Source organism: Sphaerodactylus townsendi, linkage group LG16 (genome assembly GCF_021028975.2).
Source record: "Sphaerodactylus townsendi isolate TG3544 linkage group LG16, MPM_Stown_v2.3, whole genome shotgun sequence".
Taxonomy (NCBI): Eukaryota; Metazoa; Chordata; class Lepidosauria; order Squamata; family Sphaerodactylidae; genus Sphaerodactylus; species Sphaerodactylus townsendi.
The window spans coordinates 25,947,119-25,967,555 of NC_059440.1; the positions used below are offsets into that span (position 1 = coordinate 25,947,119).

The following is a 20,437-nucleotide window of genomic DNA, read 5'->3' on the forward strand; positions in this document are numbered from 1 at the left end:
GATTGCACGATCCAAGTGCAGCAGAATCTCCTTCCTACTTCAGAGGGGAACTGGAAAGAGTCAAAGTAACTGCATCATGCAGTGATGCAGCGGGCAGACTCCTCTGCCAGAGGTTCACAAAAGGTCTTATTTAATGAATAAACTTCTCATGGCGCTTCAACAGTCCTTCCACAGTATGTGATGGGTGGATTGCAGTTCTCCTCTCTAGCACTGCCATCAGGAGTCCTCCTTCCATTTACAGGAGGGACAGGTACAGGTAAAGGTGCAAGAACTGGGTCATCACTGACCCAGGGGGGGTGACATCACATCATAACATTTACTAGGCAGACTATGGTTAGGAGCCAGTGTGGTGCAATGGTTAAGAGCAGATGGATTCTAATCTGGAGAACCGGGTTTGATTCCCCACTCCTCCACTTGAGTGGTGGAGGCTGATCTGGTGAACCAGGTGTGTTTCCACACTCCTACATTCCTGCTGGGTGACCTAGGGCTAGTCACAGTTCTCTCAGAACTCTTTCAGCCCCACCTACCTCACCAGGTGTCTGTTGTGGGGAGAGGAAGGGAAAGGAGCTTGCAAATCACCTTGAGTCACCTTATAGGAGAGAAAGGTGGGATATAAATCCAAACTCTTCTTCTTCTAAAAGTAGCCATGGGGCACTAAAAAGGGAGGGAGGGAGGTTTGAAAAGGCTAGCAGTTCACAGGTGACCAGAGTGGGCAGTGACGGAGACTTTGCTGACCCCAGCTATATGTGGCTTGGATCCCAACCTGGACAGAAATAGCTGAGGATGGAAGCTCTGCTCTTCCAGGTCAACCACAACTGATGCCCAACCAGTCCTGTCCTACCTGGCTGTCAAATAACTTGATGGCAAACAGGGGAAAGGGGTCATAGCAGTGGAATACCACCCAGAGGGACATATGGGGTCAAATGTCCCCATTTAGACATATGGGGGATGGAAAATCGCCCCCCACGCACACCCCTCCTTCTTTTTACCGGGTCCATACACTGACTTCAAGACGTGGTGCAAAAAAATGTTGTTTGGTCGTGGTGGAGGAGGGCGGCCACCCATACCGGGGGTGTGTGTGTGGAAAAATCAGATTTTGCACTGGGCTACATCTTCCCTAGATACGCCTCTGGGCCATAGGCTTTGTATGCATCGGTTCTTGGTCAAGGATTTCAGGGAACAGGCGCTGAGAAGCGCCTCTCTTCTGCAAGAGCCAAGAGGATCAATGCCAGCCAGATTAGCTAATACTGAGTCAGGTGAAACCACGGCCTGATTCAGCATAAGGCAGCTTCATAATTTCATTCTCTCTCCCCAGCTGTGCAAAGCCTGAGTCAAGCATTCCAGCACCGGCTTCAAAGGACAACAGCAACTTAAGGCAACCCTCAAAGGTGCTACCATTATCAGTGGTGTGGAATGAGACTTCGGCACCCAGGTTATTGAGCTCAGGTAGAAAGCACCTGGCCTCGATGGCCCCGGCCAGCCCCATCTATTTCAGAAGCTATGCAGGGTCAGTCCTGGTTGGTATTTGGATGGGAACATAAGAACATAAGAACATAAGAACAAGCCAGCTGGATCAGACCAGAGTCCATCTAGTCCAGCTCTCCGCTACTCGCAGTGGCCCACCAGGTGCCTTTGGGAGCTCACATGCAGGATGTGAAAGCAATGGCCTTCTGGGAGACCACCAAGGAAGTCTAGGGCTGCTATGCAGAGGCCAGCAATGGCAAACCACCTGTGAACATCTCTTGCCTTGAAAACCGGATTGAGTTGCCATAAGTCGGCTCAACAGCACTCCCTCTCGCTAGGGAGAAACTGGAAACATGTCTGAGGCAGAGTTCCCCCATCCCCACCACCCACCCAAACTAGCAAGGTGCCGAGCATCTCTGGAAAAGATGGAACAAAATGGAAGCCACCGAGATGGACCTCATGCCTTGCAGCCACGCTTCACTATCTCACACATCTGTTTAATTATATTCAGCCCCAGATATGGTAATAAGCCACACCTCAGGGGGAGAGAGAAAAGTCCCCTCTACCAAGTCATTTCAAAGAAAGCTTAATTATACACAAGCTTTCCACCAATCATCCAATCAGGCCTCTCTTGGCTGATCGTGGGTGCTATGGATGCTCCAGGTGAAGAAGAGAAACCTAAGAGTTTATGACAGGGGGAGGAAGACCATGAACACCTGCCCTAAGACCTAATTCACATCCTAATATCTGTCTGGAGTCCTGCATTATGCTGTTGAAAGGGAAATTCCTGCAGCCTAAAGAACGCTCAACAACCAAACGTCAATTACTCCACATTTCAGCCACCCTCTGCCTCACCCTGGTTGAATCACACTGGCTGCGATTCTGCCGTTACCGCTTTTGGAACAGAAAGAACGACATCGCCCTGGGCCAGACCTCCTCCTTTTTTGGCTCCCGAAAGAACAAAACCACTACCGAACCCTTCAAAGTTGGACCACTGAAAGTATAGCCTCTTACCGATCTTGGAAAGCAACTGAGAGTTGGAATTCAAAGGATTCTCTATGAGCTCCCACACTTCAAAAAGCCCAGATTTCCAGGGGGGAAATAAAAAGCACACCAGATCCCCCTTGTTGTATAGAAAGCGGAGATCAGATTTAAATTTAAAAAAAAATTCTACCCTCCTCGCGGGACTCCACATTAAGTTAGAAGCTGTTAACGTCACCTTTTCTTTTTAAGTCTACCATCCGCCGAGCAAGAAACAGCAGGCGCCAAACGCCAAGATTCCGGAAACGTCCAGGTGGGATGCTTTCAACGCTGTTCTGCTCTGATAAAGAGCAAAGGCCAAGAGAGACAGAAAGTTCTGTTGCGCCCATAAAAAAGCAACTGTGTCATTCCTGTAGGAGCTTGTCGGAGAGGTTGCCAAACTCGCTTTCGCTTCAAAGGGCAGAAAAAGTGTTAGAAAGACCAAAAAAAGCAAAAAAAAAAGGCAAAAGATCTGAAGAGGAAGGGGGAACGTACCTCGATTTTCACATGTTTCGTTTGGACAGCAAAGTTCCAGCTGTGCCCACACGCTCTTTTCTCCCCACTTCTCTGTGTGTGTGTGTGTCTCGTGCACACAGGGTTTCTCCCATACAGAAATCTCAACCAGAAGAAAAAAGCTCCTCCCATGTTATTTTACATAATGAGGGCCCAGAGATCACAAAGCAACTTTTTTTTCTTCTGGTCCTGTTCCAACCGCTCAACTCCAAGGTAACAAGTTCAGAGAGGGAGGAGGCCAGCGGCAAGCCGAGTGGAGTGGAGGGAGCTCACCGGCCGGAAGTGGACGGTGTGCCCCTTTCGACAAAGGGCAACTTGTTCTTCAGACTGCAAGCTGAAACAAAACCATTTCCAGCCATCTCCCCACTTCTCCCCCACCGGCAGGCCAGTGATGATAAAAGAACCTGGGCGATCACTTGCAGGCTGCACGTGGGCAGCCAGGTTAACTATTAGCAGGTAGACAAGGACGGGTTTTTATGTTCTGGACTTCCTGGTCAGGTTGCCAGCGAGGTGGCTCCTTTACCAGGCAACAGCAGACAGAAGAAACAAAAAGGCCTCTGAATCAGAGACGCGGAAGGCAGAATACGACAGAAGCGTCTGGCATCAAGCAGCTGTAGAGGATTCATGTTTACCTGTGTGCACTTTTTTTGGGTGAAAGGGAATGCTTGATTGTACAGTGCGTGCAGGTGAAAAGGATCTTGGGTAGCAGGGCTGGGAACGCAGCTGATCCAAGGTGATAATAGGGTGATAATTGAATTGCCAACTCCAGGCTGGGAGCTGTCCTACTTTGGCCATGTAATGAGAAGGCAAGAGTCACTAGAAAAGACAATAACACTAGGAAAGGTTGAAAGCAGCAGGAAGAGGAAGCCCCAACATGAGACGAGTTGACTCTGTAAATGAAGCTGTGGACCTCTGTTTGCAAGACCTGAGCAAGGCTCTTAATGCACACAGCTGAAAAGGGCAGAGTTTGAGAAGTGGAGGGATCTTGGCAGGTTATAATGCCAAACGGTCTACCCTTCATAGCAACCATTTTCTCCTCTGTAGTTTGGAGATCACTTGTATGTCCAGGACAGGAGTCGGCAACCTTTAACACCCAAAGAGCCGTTTGGACCCGTTTTCCACGGAAAAGAAAACACTTGGAGCCGCAAATACTTGTTGACATTTAAAATGAAGATAACACTGTATATATTGGTTTTTTTTACCTTTACGCTTTGTGTAAACGATTATAGTGTGTTGCTTATGAAATCCATGAAGTGCTATAGAGAAAATTCTATTTTATGTTTGTAAAGAACACATTTTGAACATTTTGAACTCTTGAAAATTAATAACAGACCTCCATGTCTGCCATGGAGGGTGGACTCAACACCCGGAGCCGCAGTACAAGGACAAAAGAGCTGCATGCAGCTCTGGAGCCACGGGTTGCAGACCCCTGGTCCAGGAGATCTCCAGGCCCCACCTGGAGATGTATAAAAGGCAGATCCCTTGTTTGTTGTTAAGTCCTCAGCACCACTGCTTAATTTTTTTGTGTGGATACAAATATCAGGAAAAAAGAAGAGACGAAGAGTTTGGATTTATATCCCACCTTTCTCTCCTGTGAGGAGACTCAAGGTGGCCTACAAGCTCCTTTCCCTTCCTCTACCCACAACAGACACCTTGTGAGGTAGGTGGGGCTGAGAGAGTTCTGAGAGAATTTTGACTAGCCCAAGGTCACCCAGCAGGAATGTAGGAGTGCAGATAAGCCTCTGCCACTCAAACCCGGTTCTACAGATTAGAATCCACCTGCTCTTCACCACTGCACCACACTGGAGATCTCCTGGCCCCACCTGGAGATGTATAGAAGGCAGATCCCCTGTTTGTTGTGAAGTCCTCAACATCACTGCTTAAAAATATTTGTGGATACAAATGTCAGGAAAGATCTCTGCATGAGACTTGGGAAAGCCCACAGAAAACAGCCAGCTTCAATCATATTGAAGGGGGATCACAGCCAGGACAGACCCTTACTATGGCTAGGAAGAGGTTCTACCAGTTGGAGCAGATACTACCTGTTGGAGCAGAGGTTCTACCAGTTGGAGCAGCTACCAGGGCTAATTGGTTTATCTCAACAGGAGGCAGTATCATGTATTTGATAAGGAGAAAGCTATAGGTCAGTGGAAGAGCACATACTTCACATGCAGAGGGTTCCAGATTCAATCTCCTGGCATTTCCAGATAGAAGGCTCTGGCTCATTCCGCACATGCAGAATAATGCACTTTCAAACTGCTTTCAGTGCTCTTTGAAGCTGTGCGGAATGGCAAAAATCACTTGCAAACAGTTGTGAAAGTGGTTTGAAAACGCATTATTTTGCATGTGCGGAAGGGGCCTCTCAGTCTTGAGAAAAACCCTTCCGTGCCCAAGATCTCAGACAGCAGCTGCCAATCAGGATAGTAACAGGCCAACGGTCTGACTCAATATAAAGCAGCTTCCTAGGTTCCCAACATCATGGCGTGCTGGCTGGTAGGTATAGCACTCTACATTTGCAAAAATAAATTCCTCATTCATCAGCTTCGGCGGGCTCTGAAGTACCTGAAATGATCAAATCCGTATCTCCTTCATCTCCCACATTTGCAAACCCTCTTTGCCAATCACAATCCTGCCTGGGAAGACCAGCCTGCTCCAACATCCATGAGAAGGAAGCCATAAATAATCTTGCTTGTGAAACAAAATGCAAGGGTTGTTGGAGAGCCAGAAAACCCTTGTCTGAGAAAGGCAACACAGAAGGCGTCCAATTACGAAGACAAATGGCTGAGGTCCAACTATGTTGTCATGGCACCCAAGAGTTATGGTTACCTGCCCCTTCCAGCCACAGAAAGGAATTTCCCAGACTCTTGTGAAATGCACTTTCCAATGGTCCTGAAGAGTCAAGGGAACATTTCCAAAGCTTCTTTTCAAATGCTCCCCCTTTACCCTGCTAGCTCCTTGTTTGCTAGCAAGCATCATCATCGTGGCATCGATAGGCAAGAATCAAAGAGGTAGATGTGCAGAAAGTTCAACATTTCAGGATTCTTGTCGAGCCTGAACCAAGCCTCAGGAGAAGTGGGGGATCAAAGATGGTTCTCCAGATTACAGACCACTGCTCTTAACCGCTACACCATACTGGCTTCTAGTATCTTCAATGCCCGCCCCAGTTCTGGATATTTAAGGCACAGACGACCCTTCATTTCAACTGAGTTCCCTGCTTTTCTGCTCTGTGGGTCCACCCGTCCTTGTTTCAAGAAATCAAACTCAAAATGTATGGGGGGGTTGGTTGTGCAACTGAATAAGAACAGCAGACGATTGCACAAAAGCGGCTATCAGTCCAATAGACTGAATGTTTTCACACTTTACTGAACTACTAATATTTACAACATGCACAACAGGGCTCATGGGGTGATCAAATCCCACAATCACATTCCAAGAACCAAGTCTGCACTTAGAGAAATACAGTCCGAATTATTCAACTTAGTGTAATACAGAGTCTCTAATATGACATATAAAATCCACAGGCCGGCCAGTTTCTGCTACTGTCTCTGGCTTCGAATAAATCTTCACGGCCGCAGTTTCACTGGGAGTCAAATACCCTCACAATAAACTACTTCCTTCGTTCAGATGGAAGAGCACTTTTCCCACACAGCCTTTTATAGTCTGTTTTGCAATGTCCTAGTCAGGTGCCTACAGATGTTTCCAGTAGAATATTGCAAATCCATAGAATGGGGCTCAGGGTTTAATCTAATTTCCATATGAATGTTTGCACGTACAGCTAGACCTTTATAAAGCTCCATCGACATATGCAGAGCTTCACAGACCAACAATAGCAAAAATAGAAATTCTGCCCTAAAGGAACTTACAAACTTAAATGTTGACATTGTGAAGGGAGGAAACGGGCTATTTCAAGGTCACAGGAACAACAGTATGTATACACCATTATACAAATTTGGGCCTTTTGTCCCTCAGGAGAAGGCAGGGGAGGATTAGGGAGAGTACATCTCTTGCCAGAGAAACATTGTTAAAACTTGCACAAAATTAATGGCAACTTTCTCTACAAGAGATTTTCAAAGCTGTGGAGTACTCCAACCGTGGAGGGAAGAGTGCAGAAATCCGGAGGTAGGTACAATTTGCATCCACCACTACCTGCCCCAACCAGCTGGAATTTGGGGGAGAGGGAGTGAGTTGAATGCCTCCCAGCAAAGGAGCCTCACTGGAAGTGTAGAGGAATCATGATTTTGGAAAAATAGATGCTTCCCCGCACCTACTCCAATGACAATTCTACATATGTGGGTTTAGGCGAGATCAGAGAGCTGGCATGGTGTAAGGGTTAAGAGCAGGTGGATTCTGATTTGGAGAACCAGATCTGATTCCCCAGTCCTCCACCTGAGTGGCAGCGGCTTATCTGGTGAACCAGATGTGTTTCCGCACTCCTACATTCCTGCTAGGTGACCTTGGGCTAGTCACAGTTCTCTCAGAACTCTCTCAGCCCCACCTATCTCACAAGGTGTCTGTTGTGGGGAGAGGAAGGGAAAGGAGTTCATAAGCCACCTTGAGTCTCTTTACAGGAGAGAAAGGTGTGGTATAAATCCAAACTCCTCCTCCTCCTCCTCCTCCTCCTCCTTCTTCTTTTCTTCTTCTTCTTCTTCTTCTTCTTCTTCTTCTTCTTCTTCTTCTTCTTCACACCCCTAATCAAATATGCATGAAGTGCTTCGCTTTTTCCTCTGCAAAGCAGATGGTCGGGGCTAGGTCAAAGGGGCATGGAAGACAATAAGTTCAGAAGGGAAAGCAAGCTCAAAAATTTAGAAAACTGTAAAGCATATAAGGGAGTGGGGGTGGGGGGTCCTTTCCAAATCAAGCATGAATCTTGAAAACAACAAGGTGAATAGCCCTGTCCAGATCCTAAACTGTTTTCACTCAGCAGAACAGGAGGCAGCTGGCCCAAAGAAAGCAGAATGTTCAAACACAACACAACCGAATCTTTCTTGTCCTTCTTGGGCATCCTAGTTGGAGATCAAAGTGGAGCACAAATATGTCCTGTTTCCAGTGGATTAGCAAGAGCTGAAAATGCTTTCCTCTGCAGCCTAACTCCATGCAGATTTATTTGGGACCGAGTATCATCCAGCTCAATGGGATTTATCGACAGGCCTAACCTTATTCCAGAGAAATAAGGTCTCCAATAAGATGATTCCCTCTTATCAAAGATGAGCCCACTTACCAAACGGCCTTTTGTTCGAAGAAATCAAGATTTCTAAAGACACTTCCCAGCCTTGGAGAAGAAAAGGTCAGCCCCAACCCAGTCTGAGTTGATGCTTTTGGGGGTGGGGAAAGCTTAAAGTCTCTGGTTTTTCAACACTTTTTAAAATGGGATCTGCATTGCTCAATTGTTATCTTGGGGCCTGTGATTATGATTATGTAACACACACTCACATGGGATGCTAAATATTTTGACTTGGAAATAATCCTGTGAAATCTCAGGCTAAAAGAAATCCTGTTAAAAGACATCTTTGGCATCGAGGGAATAAAGGCGACGCAGCTTTCTTAACACACAGCAGTGCCAGTCTCGGCATAACGAATGCCACCAAAGGCAGATTAAAAATAAAAGGTTAGCCGCTTATCTCCAAGAGGTGTTGACCTGCTGCTCACAGGCAGCAGCTTGATAAAGTATTTTGAACTACTTTTGCAAATGCTGTCATGACTGCTGTCACCGTAGGTTCGGCAACCCCAGGTTGGGAAATTCTTAGAGCTTGCAAGGGGAGGGAGTCTAAAGATGACAGGGTTTGAGAGGGGAGGGTCCTCAGTGGAATATCATTTATTTATTTTATTGAATTTCTCTACCACCCCTCCCCTCCCCTCTGGGGCTCGGGGCGGTGTACAACCGAAACCATGCATACAAAACAACATGTAAATACAATCATACTATAAATTTAAGATTCTACAAACATCCTATCTATCCTATGGTGAAAGCATCCCATTGCAGCTGAGCTCATCATGCTGCCACAGGAGGTGGTGATGGCCACTAACCTGGATGGCTTTAAAAAGGGCTTGGACAGATTTATGGAGGAGAAGTCAATCTATGGCTACCAATCTTGATCCTCCTTGATCTCAGATTGCAAATGCCTTAGCAGACCAGATGCTCAGGAGCAGCAGCAGCAGAAGGCCATTGCTTTCACATCCTGCATGTGAGCTCCCAAAGGCACCTGGTGGGCCACTGCGAGTAGCAGAATGCTGGACTAGATAGACTCTGGTCTGATCCAGCAGGCTAGTTCTTATGTTCTTATGAGCTCAGATCTGAGCTCAGATAATCTTAAAGAAGAGGAGGAGGATAAAAAAGTTGCCAATCAATGGAGGGGGCGGCGAAGGGAGGCCAGAGATGGTAGCCCTTTCTGACTCAACCATATGCCTGGGGGGACAGCTCTGTCTTGCAGGCTCTGAGGAACTGCATCCAATTCTGCAGGGCCCTGGTCTCACTGAACAGAACGTTTCACTTTCGTCGGGGGCCACAGCCGAAAATGCCCTGGCCAGCCGGATGTCATGGAAATCATCCTCCAACGCAGCCATATTCTCTGTCTCTAGAGATCAGTTGTAATTCTGGAAGATCTCCAGCCCCACCTGGAGGGTGGCCAGTCATTGACCGAGGACAATGTTTAAATCAACACTTCTGGGCAAATTGCAACTGCAAGGTATTCTAAGCTGTTGTTAAGTGTACAGGTTCACTGTCTTGGACAAATGGAGCTGCATTACACCACTAGTCCCTCAAATTCTCTGTTGTCTCCTTCAGCTAACAATAGCTCTCCAGAACCTCATGTAGAGAAATATTCTTCATAGGTTGCCAGTGCTTGAGATTTTAGAGGTGGAGCTTAAGGAGGGCAGAGTTTGGGGAATGGAGGGACCTCAGCAGGATATAAAGCCACAAATTTCACCCTCCAAAGTAGCAGGTTCCTCCAGGGAGACGGATTTCTGTCACCTGGAGATCAATTGTAATAGGGGGAGATCTCCAGCCTTCACTGGAGATTGGCAACTCCACAGTTCTTTGGTAACACATGGGTAGGCCACAATGTACAGCTTACAATGCTATGGACAAATTGTGTTGGAAGAAAAAGAAGCAAAACATTTTTGCCCTTGCTTGTTATTGGAGAGCTTGCGTCAAATAATACATCAAAACACAGTACTGAAAATACAATATGACACAGGTTTTGCTCCTGGGTTAGCAATTAGTCATCCAAACTGTCCAGGGAAGTGGAGCGGGGAACAACTGGGTTGAATTTAATGTTGTAACCACAGGCCATAACATAAAAAAACAAAACAAAATTTATCAAATGACACAAATGTAAAAAAAAGCACAAACGACACAAGAAAACCACATCACATAATCATAAGATAGACACATACAAGAACATGCCATAAGAAAATAATATTAGAATGTATCAAAATACTAGTCTAAATAGAGGGTAGGAGAGAAAGAAGAAAACAGAAATATTGCGAAAAAGAACCTGTCTTTGAACTTTCTTTCAGCTTCTTGTGAGGTCATTTATGCAAATGTGGTCTCCTCCTCTTTGAGCTTACATTCTCGTATGTTTCGGTAATCGGTAACAATTGATAATAATCGGTTTCAGTAATCAGTAATAATCAGTTTCGGTATTGGTAATAATCGATTTCGGTACCAGTATTAATCGGTAAAAATCGGATTCAGTCATCAATAATAATTGGTTTTGGTAATCGGTAATAATTGGTAATAATCCATTTTGGTATCGGTAATAATGGGTAATAATCAGTTTTGGTAATTGGTAATAATCGGTTTCATTAATTGGTAATATTTGGTTTCGGTAATTGGCAATAATCGGTAAAAATCGGTAATAATCAATTTTGGTATCGGTAATAATCGGTAATAATCGGATTTGGTAATTGGTAATAATTGGTAATAATCGGATTTGGTAATTGGTAATAATCAGTAATAATCAGTTTCATTAATTGGTAATATTCAGTTTCGGTAATCATTGGTAATAATCGGTTTCAGTAATCGGTAATAATTGGTTTTGGTATCAGTAACAATAGGTAATAATCGGTTTCAGTAATCAGTAATAATCAGTTTCGGTAATCTGTAATAATCAATTTCATTAATTGGTAATAATCGGTTTTGGTATTGGTAATAATTGGTAATAATCGGTTTCAGTCATTGGTAAAAGTCAGTAAAAATAGGTAATAATTAGTTTCGGTAATTGGTAATAATCGGATTTGGTAATTGGTAATAATCGATAATAATCAGTTTCATTAATCGGTAATATTTGGTTTCGGTAATTGGTAATCATCAGTAACAATTGGTAATCAGTTTTAGTAATCGGTAATCGGTAATCGGTAATAATAAGAGAGTGCAGAAGACGAATGAAAACCCAGGTATTTGTTCAAATCTTCGATCAAATATTTTGTCATCTGGGCAGTAGGACTGACGGAAGATTGCTTTTATGAGCTGCTGGCACATGCAGAGTGAATTTTACCAGTCGTGTGAACTGCTAGAAATTGTTGTGCCTCCTACAGCACAACAGGTTCTAGTGCAAAGTTTGAAGTAATTATTTACAATACGAGTCTTCCTTCTTGCACATTACCTGGAGGAAAAAGGTATTGTTAACCTGGGTCAGTTCTTATCTGGCACAAGACTGCCTCCCAGTGTTCATTCAGGCAAGATGCTTTTAAAAAGAGATCCTTCTCTTTTACAATGCGATCCTAAACAGAGTTAATGTGAATGAACTTGCAGGGAAGGAATTCTGCTTCAGCCTGCACCAAGAGCCACTTGCATGGAAAATTCTGTTTGTTTGTTTGTTTGTTTGTTTGTTTGTTTACATAGTTTCTGCTTGGAGGTATTATAAATGTTTGGCGATGACCAGCATCATTTCTTAGCTCCCATTATCTTTATTAGGTATAATAAGTGAAGCTCTCCAATTGAAGTATATAGCTCTTAAGGTGATCCAACGTAAACAACAATTCAACATCAAATATAGCCAAAATTAAATTAGTACAGCTGTGTGGTTTCAGATAATGCAACTTTAAAATATTTTAAGAGTGTATGAAAACTGTAAGTTTGAGATCTCAGAATCATTAGAAATTTCCAAGAACTAAATAATGTAAGACTCTTACTGTGCTGAAGGCTTCTCCCGATTCAGTGTGAGAGCCAGCATGGTGTAGTGATTAAGAGCAGGTGGATCCTAATCTGGAGAACTGTGTTTGATTCCCCACTCCTCCACCTGTGTGGCAGAGGCTTATTTGGTGAACCCGGTGTGTTTCCACACTCCTACATTCCTGCTAGTCACAATAGTCTCCAAGCCCCACCTAGCTCACAAGGTGTCTGTTGTGGGGAGAGGGGGGGAAAGGAGTTTGTAAGCCACCTTGAGTCTCCTTACAGGACAGAAAGGTGGGGTACAAATCCAAAATCTTCTTCTTCTTCAATTAAGGTGATAGCAACCCATTAGCCATTCCAGAACGTTCAGCAGACTAAAGTCTTTATCTTTTCAGGGGTGAGATAGCACTTTGAGGAGGAGGAAACAGCTCCAAAGTTGTCAAGCTCAAATAGAAACCATCTAATGCTCTGAGCAGTACAAGTTAAAATGCAAATAATAGCAAAACACAGGGAGAATTACCAAGGTTGCAGTTTCCCTCTCAACTGGAAGTCCAGTCTCCCCTGTTAGCCTCTGAACTACAGTCACCTTAACCTTCAAAATGAAATTGTCATAATTACCACTCCAGTAAATGTACAAAACCCACTTTATCAACTTTCCATTTTCCTGTGAGACTGAGGACTTTTTTTTTTACATAAGGGAAAATTGTTTTTAGAGTGTCTTCCCACTTGGGGAAACAAATCTGTCACTCGCTGCTCACAGTTGTGCTGACGTCAAAAATGAGGCCAGCTGGGCTGTTTTGTTCAACGTTTCCTTGAAAGTCCAATGAATCACAGACAGCTTGATTTAGTGGACTCCATCTAACAGAGCGCAGCCATTCTTGTCCCAGCAGTGTAAGTAAACTGGGGATTTAAGGTGTGATATAGAAGGGTAATTTGTCAGGAACATGGTGATTTGCCAATTACAGTGGTGACACACAATCATCATGCTGTCTCTCCCTTTCAGCACTGAGGCCATTTCTGCACAGCACAATTATACTGAGTTACAATCGGTATCTTACAATCTGGGTCTATTTCATCCCGGTTTCTCCCTTCTCATGGCTGCCCATTTCTGTGAAGGAATCGAGTGAAGACCGGGAGGAAATACTCCAGTTTGTTTCACACGAGCCCAGGACTTTTGTATTTATACCGCAAGCGTATCCACACATGCGCAAATGACCCCGGTTTCCTGCATTCTGATTGGCTGTTGTTTGGGATCGAACCCAAGAGCTTATACAAACAAAACAGATATCCTGCCACTGAATGGTGACTTTGCCTCACCATTTTTAAAATAATCAAACTAGCAAACCACAATTTGATAATTCCTGGAGATTTCAGGGTGGATTCTCTAGAGGGTGAGACTTCAGCAGGATAGAATGCCATAGTCCACCCTCCAAAGGAGTCATGGTTTCCTGGACATTATTAAACTAGTCCAGGGGTCTGCAACCTGTGTCTCTCCAGATGTTCATGGACTACAATTCCCATCAGCCCCTGCCAGCATGGCCAATTAGAGAGCCATCTGGAGAGCCACAGGTTGCAGACCCCCTGATCTAGTCGCTCTCTACCCTAATTGGAAGTTGGCAACAAACCTTGAGACAGTGAATTGTATAAGGAAATTGTTGATCATATAAAAAAACCTTTTTGTTCGGGCCTGAATCTTTTAAATTGCTGTTGTGAGACATCTCTTCATTTAGTTCCATTATTATATATATATGTTTTAATTCCCCTCAATGTGTGCATTTTATTACAAACTATCTGGAGGGCTGTAGACCAAGAAAGGGGGACAGATACCTTCTAAATAACTGCATTTTCCCAGCTGCAGTTTTTCCTAGATTGATCCACTGCTTGGTTTTTAACCTATTAATTTTTGATTGGATTTTTATAGGATCAAATTTTTTGTGTTTTGTTTCTGTGAACTACTTTGATAACATTTGCTGTTAGGCAGCATGGATTGATACTACCCTGCTCCATCCAATTGCAGAAGCAGTTGCAACTGACAAACATCCCTTTCTGACCCAAACCTCATTTTTTCCTCTTTAATTTGCTTTTAACGGTTCTTTGTTTACTCTGATATTCATGTTGATTTTACATGCTGTTTACATGATGTTTACATGCTGTACATGCTTTTTTGATGCTGTTGGCTTAATTTTGAGATTTTTTTATAGCATTAGGAGCAGTTTAACTGGTTTTAAAGCTATTGCTGATGAAATTGTTTGTTACTCTTTTATTCTTCTCATGGTAATATTTTGGTTTTTTATAGGCCTTTCAGAGCATTAGCTCAACACAAAAAAAGGCTCACTTTCTCCCCTCAGACGTGTACCAAATTAAATGACAGCAACTGGTCCCCATGAGGAGAGGGATGTTTGTATCTGTCCCTATTTATCCGTTCAGTTCATTAATTAATTTAGCTATACTGGATTATACTTTGACGCCAATAATGCATGTATGTATGTAGGTATGTATGTATGTATGTAATTAGCGAATGGACTAATGAAATAGGTGATAAATTCGACGCCTTCTCTAGACGTTGCTATGACAACCGTTTACAAGGCGTCACTATGGCAACACGTTCGCAAGGACGCGCTGCGTCAGGTGGCGTGTGAGGGGACGCAAGTCCCTGAAACGGCTAGCCAGCATTTTCGCCGGGTAGATATAGCCATAGAGATAGAGACGTAAAGAAATATTAACACTTCCAGTTCAACAACGCCGCCCTATGAGTGGGTTAAGTCGCTTCCGAGTGGGCTTTTCCTTTCCTTTGAATAAGTTGTGTCCCCCTCTTGTTAGTTTAATAAAATGCAGAATATTAAATCTGTGTATTAGGGGTAGAATTCTTTGCTAAATAGAGAGCTGATTTCTCAAGGGATAGAAATAAAGGGGGGGGGGAGCTTTAAACGTAGGGGCAGTCGATTAGGCACCCGAAGTTACGGTTGCTTTGCCCCACTCTCTAGGGCCGCTCTGCTTAGAGTCCCGGGGGCGCACGTTTTGCTCGCGATTGAAGCTGGGGCTGGCAACGTCACGCGCGCGACGGAAGTCGGGGGGAACTTGCCGCCAGCGATGCCGGTGGAAGGGGGACCTGCGCGGCTGGTGCGCTCCGCTCAGAAAGATGAAGTGTATCGAGGGGCGTTGAAGAGCGGAGCAGGGGCTGCCCTGGGGGGGCTAGCCGGTGAGGGAGACAGTTAGGGCTGCTGACTCCATGTTGGGAAATCTCTGGAGGTTTGGGGCGGGCAACTCAGGAGGGTATAGTGCCATGTAGTCCACCCTCCAAAACAGATATTTTCTCCTCCAGGGGAACTAATCTGTATAGTCTGGAAATGAGCTATAATTTCCGGGGATACCCAGGTCCCACCTGGAGGTTGGCATCCCTAGAAAGAAGAAACCGCAGCATGGCACAATCCCATAGATTGCCCCCTCCAAAGCAGCCATTTTCTCCAGGATAATTGATCTCTGTAGCCTGGGGGTCAGTTGTAATTCAGGGAGTAGTGTTGCCAAGTGGCCCCGGGAGGCACTGGCAGGAAAGAGGTGCCAGATCTGCAGTAGATCAACTAGATTTGAATCCAGTAACGCCTTATAGACAAATAAGATTTTCAGGGTATACAACAATGAACCAATAGTATTAACTCTAATTATCTAGGTGCTAAAACGTGGCTGAAATGGCAGAAGGAAATCGAGCTGCTTGCTGATGTGGCTTATTTCACCTTGACAACACTTTCAGGTAATCTTGTCCGGGGCCAATGCCAGTAATTGAAACCTCTGGTAAATCTTACCAAGTTTGTTGAAGAGTCATCTCTATAGGCATTCCATCTACACTTTCTTTCAGGTTACCAAACCCTTGGCGAAGAATATGTCAACATTATTCAAGTAGACCCCTCTGGGAAAAGAATTCCTTCTTTATTTCGACGGGCTGTCCTGATCTCTCTGCACACTGTCTTGCCATACTTGTTAGACAAGGGTTTAGTCCACCTGGAACATGAACTTCAGACAGAACCCGAGGGGGCACAGACTCCGCAAAGACCCTCCTTCTCTGGACAGCGAAGCAGGACTTTTGTGCGGAGCTGGCTACGGAACCAGCTTGGTGGGTTGACGGAGCAGCAGAGGAAACTCCTTTCCCAGGTGGTCTACGTCCTCAGGCACAGCATCCCTCTTCTCCGGCGGCTGCACCTGGCTGTCTTCTATTTGAATGGCCTCTTCTACCACCTGTCTAAAAGGGTAGCGGGGATCACTTATGTAAGTATCTGCCACTTGCAGCAACAGTGGCGTAGGAGGTTAACAGCTTGTGTATCTAATCTGGAGGAACCGGGTTTGATTCCCAGCTCTACTGCCTGAGCTGTGGAGGCTTATCTGGGGAATACAGATTAGCCTGTACACTCCCACACATGCCAGCTGGGTAACCTTGGGCTAGTCACAGCTTCTTGGAGCTCTCTCAGCCCCACCTACCTCACAGGGTGTTTATTGTGAGGGGGGAAGGGCAAGGAGATTGTAAGCCCCTTTTGAGTCTCCTACAGGAGAGAAAGGGGGGATATAAATCCAAACTCTTCTTCTTCTACTTACACTTAGGTATTCTGCTCTATTCCGTATGCTCTGTATCCTATTACCTGGTCCCCTTGAGTGGAGACGCTGAGGATTGAACCTGGGGCACTCTGCATGTCATGAAGATGTTCTACCACTGAGCTATGGCCCTCCCATAGTGTGCGAGGTGCCTCTTGATTAATTCACTTGAAGTGGATTTACACCGGGTGTTGTTTGGGCTTTCCTCCCCTCCTCTTCCCCCTAGCTGCGCTTCGCAGGACTGGCAGGAGACGACCAGAACATTAGATCGAGTTACAGGCTCCTTGGCATCATTTCTCTTCTGCATCTGGCACTGACAGTTGGTACCCAAGCCTACAGCTTCCAACAGAGGCAGAGAGTGAGACAAGAATGGAAACTACACCGTAACCCTTCCTATCCGAAGTACGTTGTTTGTGGCATCTTGAGAAATGGGAAATGGCACCTTTTTAGCCAGACCTTGAAAGGCAACAGCCTGGGCCCTCTTGGCACACAAGAGGGCAACAAACCTGTTGGCAGTAATGCCCTGACCTGGTTGTCCCAGGCTACCCCAGTCTCGTCAGAACTGGGAAGCTAAGCAGGGTTAGCCTTAGATAGTACTTGGATGGGGGACCGCCCAGGAAGTCCAGGGTTGCTACCTAGAGGCAGGCAATAGCAAACCATCCCTGTTCATCTCTTGCTTTGAAAACTCTGCAGGATTGTCGGAAGTCATCTGTGACGTCAGGGGGATTAAACCAAGAACCGACTGTGATTGTGCCTGAGATAACAAATGTGGGCCAAGTTAACAAAAATAGTTCACTTTGATTATATTGTGACTTTTTATGCAATGAGCTGCCATTACATAAAAGAGATATTGGTGCTCTTGTGTTCTGATAAGACGCCGGACAGTGCAAGTGGCATGTTTTAATGACCATTTCCTGCATTGATCTCAATGCTGTGATTCGGTATGCAGAATTACACAATTTGTACTCCCGACAAAACCAATCCACCCTGAGTGGTGGATAATCTAACCTAGTCTCGTTTCTCTCAGAATTCAGCCTGAAGAGAAACTTCCGGGCCGCAGTTCCCGCTGCACTCTGTGCTTAGAAGAGAGGCAACATGCCACAGCCACGCCGTGCGGCCACCTCTTCTGCTGGGAATGCATCACAGAGTGGTGTAATACCAAGGTGAGTGAGGGGGATTCCTTGCCAGATGCACCGTGGGGCTCTTCCAGAATGGTGTAGTGGTTTAGAGCAGGTGCACTCTAATCTGAAGAACCGGGTTTGATTCCCCACTCCACTTGAGCTGTGGAGGCTTATCTGGGGAACCAGATTAGCTTGTGCACACCAACACATGCCAGCTGGGTGACCTTGGGCTAGTCACAGTTCTTTGGAGCTCTCTCCGCTCCACCCACCTCACAGGATGTTTGTTGTGGGCGGGGGGGAGGGAAAGGAGATTGTTAGCCCCTTTGAGTCTCCTTATAGAAGAGAAAGAGGGGACATAAATCCAAACTCTTCTTCTTCTCTGGCATTCTTCAAGCAGCGGCTGACAGACACTTGGGAAGCTTTAGGCAGATCCTGTATTGAGCAAGGAGGTTGGAATGAGAGACTTGATCTAGAGGTTGGTCAGGGTAATGCTGTGATGCTCTTCCATAATTGAATCAAGCAACAGCTTAAGAAGCACCTCTAGAAAAAGGATTTATAACTCACCCAGAATAAAAGGACTTGATCTTCATATAGCTGTAAATCAGGAGAAAAAGTATCTTTCCAAAAACTGACTGAATAAAAAAAGTGGGAGCTATGAGGACACCTAGTGGGGAAACCCTGGAGGTACAATGGCTGATTCAAAGCAGAAAAAGATGTATCACAAATGGAAAATAAGATTGATAAAGTTGATAAATGCATGGAAGACACAGTAGAATTGAAGAAGGAGATTAAGGGCCTGGCTGGGGATCGGCAAAAAGTCTCAGATGACTCTAAAACCATAGAAGCGAAATAAAGTAAACCAGAAGGAAGTACAACACCAAGCTGAAAAATTAGTTGGTCTGGCGTTAAGACAGAAGGAATTTGCTATGAGAATTCATGCCCTGCCAGAATGAGGTTTGTTTCCCCACTCCTACATTCCTGCTGGGTGACCCTGAGCTAGTCACTGTTCTCTCAGATCTCTCTCAGCCCCACCAACCTCACAAGGCTTCTGTTGTGGGGAGAGGAAGGGAAATGGAGTTTGTAAGCCGCCTTGAGACTCCTTACAGGACAGAAAGGCAGGGTATAAATCAAACTCCTCCTTCTCCTCGTATGCCTTCAGTGAAGATCTAGTGCTGTGGTGGCAGCTATTGCCAAAACATCGTTTAAAAAACTCTGCACACCTAGTCAGAAGCCCCTCCCACTTTCTGAAAACTCTTGATTGGCCCCCACAGCCACTGCATTGGAGACCCCAGCCTACTCTGACTGGCATGCCTCCCCGAGCCTGCCAGCAAAAATGCCCGTCTTGTCAGTGCAAAATGCAATTTTGGATCCATCTTGTCTAGTTGTACTCTTTTGCTGCCAATAATTTGACAGTCTGTTGAGGAACCACCAGCCAAGAGGCAAGATGTAACTTGCAACTTTAACAGTAGTATCAGCGAGCCCAGAGGAGGGTTTCTGAGTCTTCTGAGCAAACATAGATATTTCCCTTGGCAGGTATGTTTTATTTAACTCTGCGTTATAGATGCCTCGGAGGTGCATTCTGTACTACTGGAATGAATCATGCTTATAAAAGAGTTTCTAATGGAAACAAAACGAAAATTCAGGCTCATTTTCAGAAGTTGTTGTGCTGCCTTTTAATACTGGGGGGAGAAGGAGATTTGGCCATCTACTGACAGACATGGAGGCAGAATTGAGGACCACAGGAGTGGGAAAGAGATGCTCTGACATTGGCTGCTTTTTGGTTTTTCGGGTTGTGGCCGTGGTCTGGTAGTTTTTGCTCCCAATATTTCGCCAGCATCTACGGTTGGCATCTCCAGAGGCATGTCACAGTAAGGTATGTTTCTCTCCATTCCGCTCCACACTGCACCATGGAGAGAAACATAGCTTACTGCGATGTGCCTCCGAAGATGCCAGCTATAAATGCAGGCACAACGTCAGGAGCAAAAACTACTGGACCATGGCCACAGCCCGGAAAACCTGCAACAGCCAGTTGATTCTGGACGTGGAGAAACTCTCTTCTGGGCTTATTTGACAATGCACAGCTTTGAGATTCTGCCCCTCTATCAGTTGGAACACTGCTTAGCTCTGGCGTGGACTTTTTATCTTTATACAAATAGAAGAGGTAGCAAAATGCTGCCATACCAGGCACGAAGTCATCACACCTGGCTATTCATGGAGAAAAAAATTATCTCCTGTAAAACTTAATATTGAGGGAAAATAGCTCCAGCTCTACAAAACACTAGTTCTGTAGGCCGTACGTTTCTCCCATGGGGAACATACAGAGGGGACCCAACCTATGCCTACTGTTATGCTAAAATGTAAATCTGTGAAATCATCACAGCCGCTGGCGGACAATATTTGAACTGTTTGCATCTCATGTTCATTTTACTTCTTCCATAGGCGGAGTGCCCGCTCTGCAGAGAGAAATTCCAGCCACAAAAGCTGATCTATCTGCGTCACTATTGATAACAGCCAGTCGGCTATCAGATTGTGAAGCATCAGGAGCTGACAAAAATACTACACTTTGTTTTCTCTTTTGATCAAGTGCAAGACTTTATTTTTTTAAGTATTAAATTGTGAAAACTAA

At 45.1% G+C, this 20,437-nt stretch overlaps 2 protein-coding genes across 2 annotated transcripts in view; one reads left to right on the forward strand and one right to left on the reverse strand.

The window, feature by feature from the left end:
• Nucleotides 1–3,101, reverse strand: part of PLCH2 (phospholipase C eta 2) — a 308,320-nt gene extending 305,219 nt beyond the window's left edge. The window contains exon 1 of the mRNA XM_048518901.1: nucleotides 2,980–3,101. The gene's annotated coding sequence lies outside the window, so the exon portion shown is untranslated. The remainder of the gene's footprint in view (nucleotides 1–2,979) is intronic.
• A 12,074-nt stretch (nucleotides 3,102–15,175) lies between these two features.
• Nucleotides 15,176–20,437, forward strand: PEX10 (peroxisomal biogenesis factor 10). The gene is made up of 6 exons (XM_048519074.1): nucleotides 15,176–15,308; nucleotides 15,777–15,857; nucleotides 15,963–16,369; nucleotides 16,917–17,092; nucleotides 17,718–17,853; nucleotides 20,251–20,437. The coding sequence occupies exons 1-6, from the start codon at nucleotides 15,200–15,202 to the stop codon at nucleotides 20,314–20,316; spliced, it is 975 nt and encodes a 324-aa protein (XP_048375031.1). The 5' UTR covers nucleotides 15,176–15,199; the 3' UTR covers nucleotides 20,317–20,437.

Coding starts and splice junctions, on each gene's coding strand:
- PEX10 (XM_048519074.1), top strand. CDS start 15,200: ATGCCGGTGGAAGGGGGACCTGCGCGGCTGGTGCGCTCCGCTCAGAAA. Junction 15,309..15,776: donor TGCCCTGGGGGGGCTAGCCG/GTGAGGGAGACA, acceptor CTAATTATCTAG/GTGCTAAAACGTGGCTGAAA. Junction 17,093..17,717: donor CGTAACCCTTCCTATCCGAA/GTACGTTGTTTG, acceptor CGTTTCTCTCAG/AATTCAGCCTGAAGAGAAAC.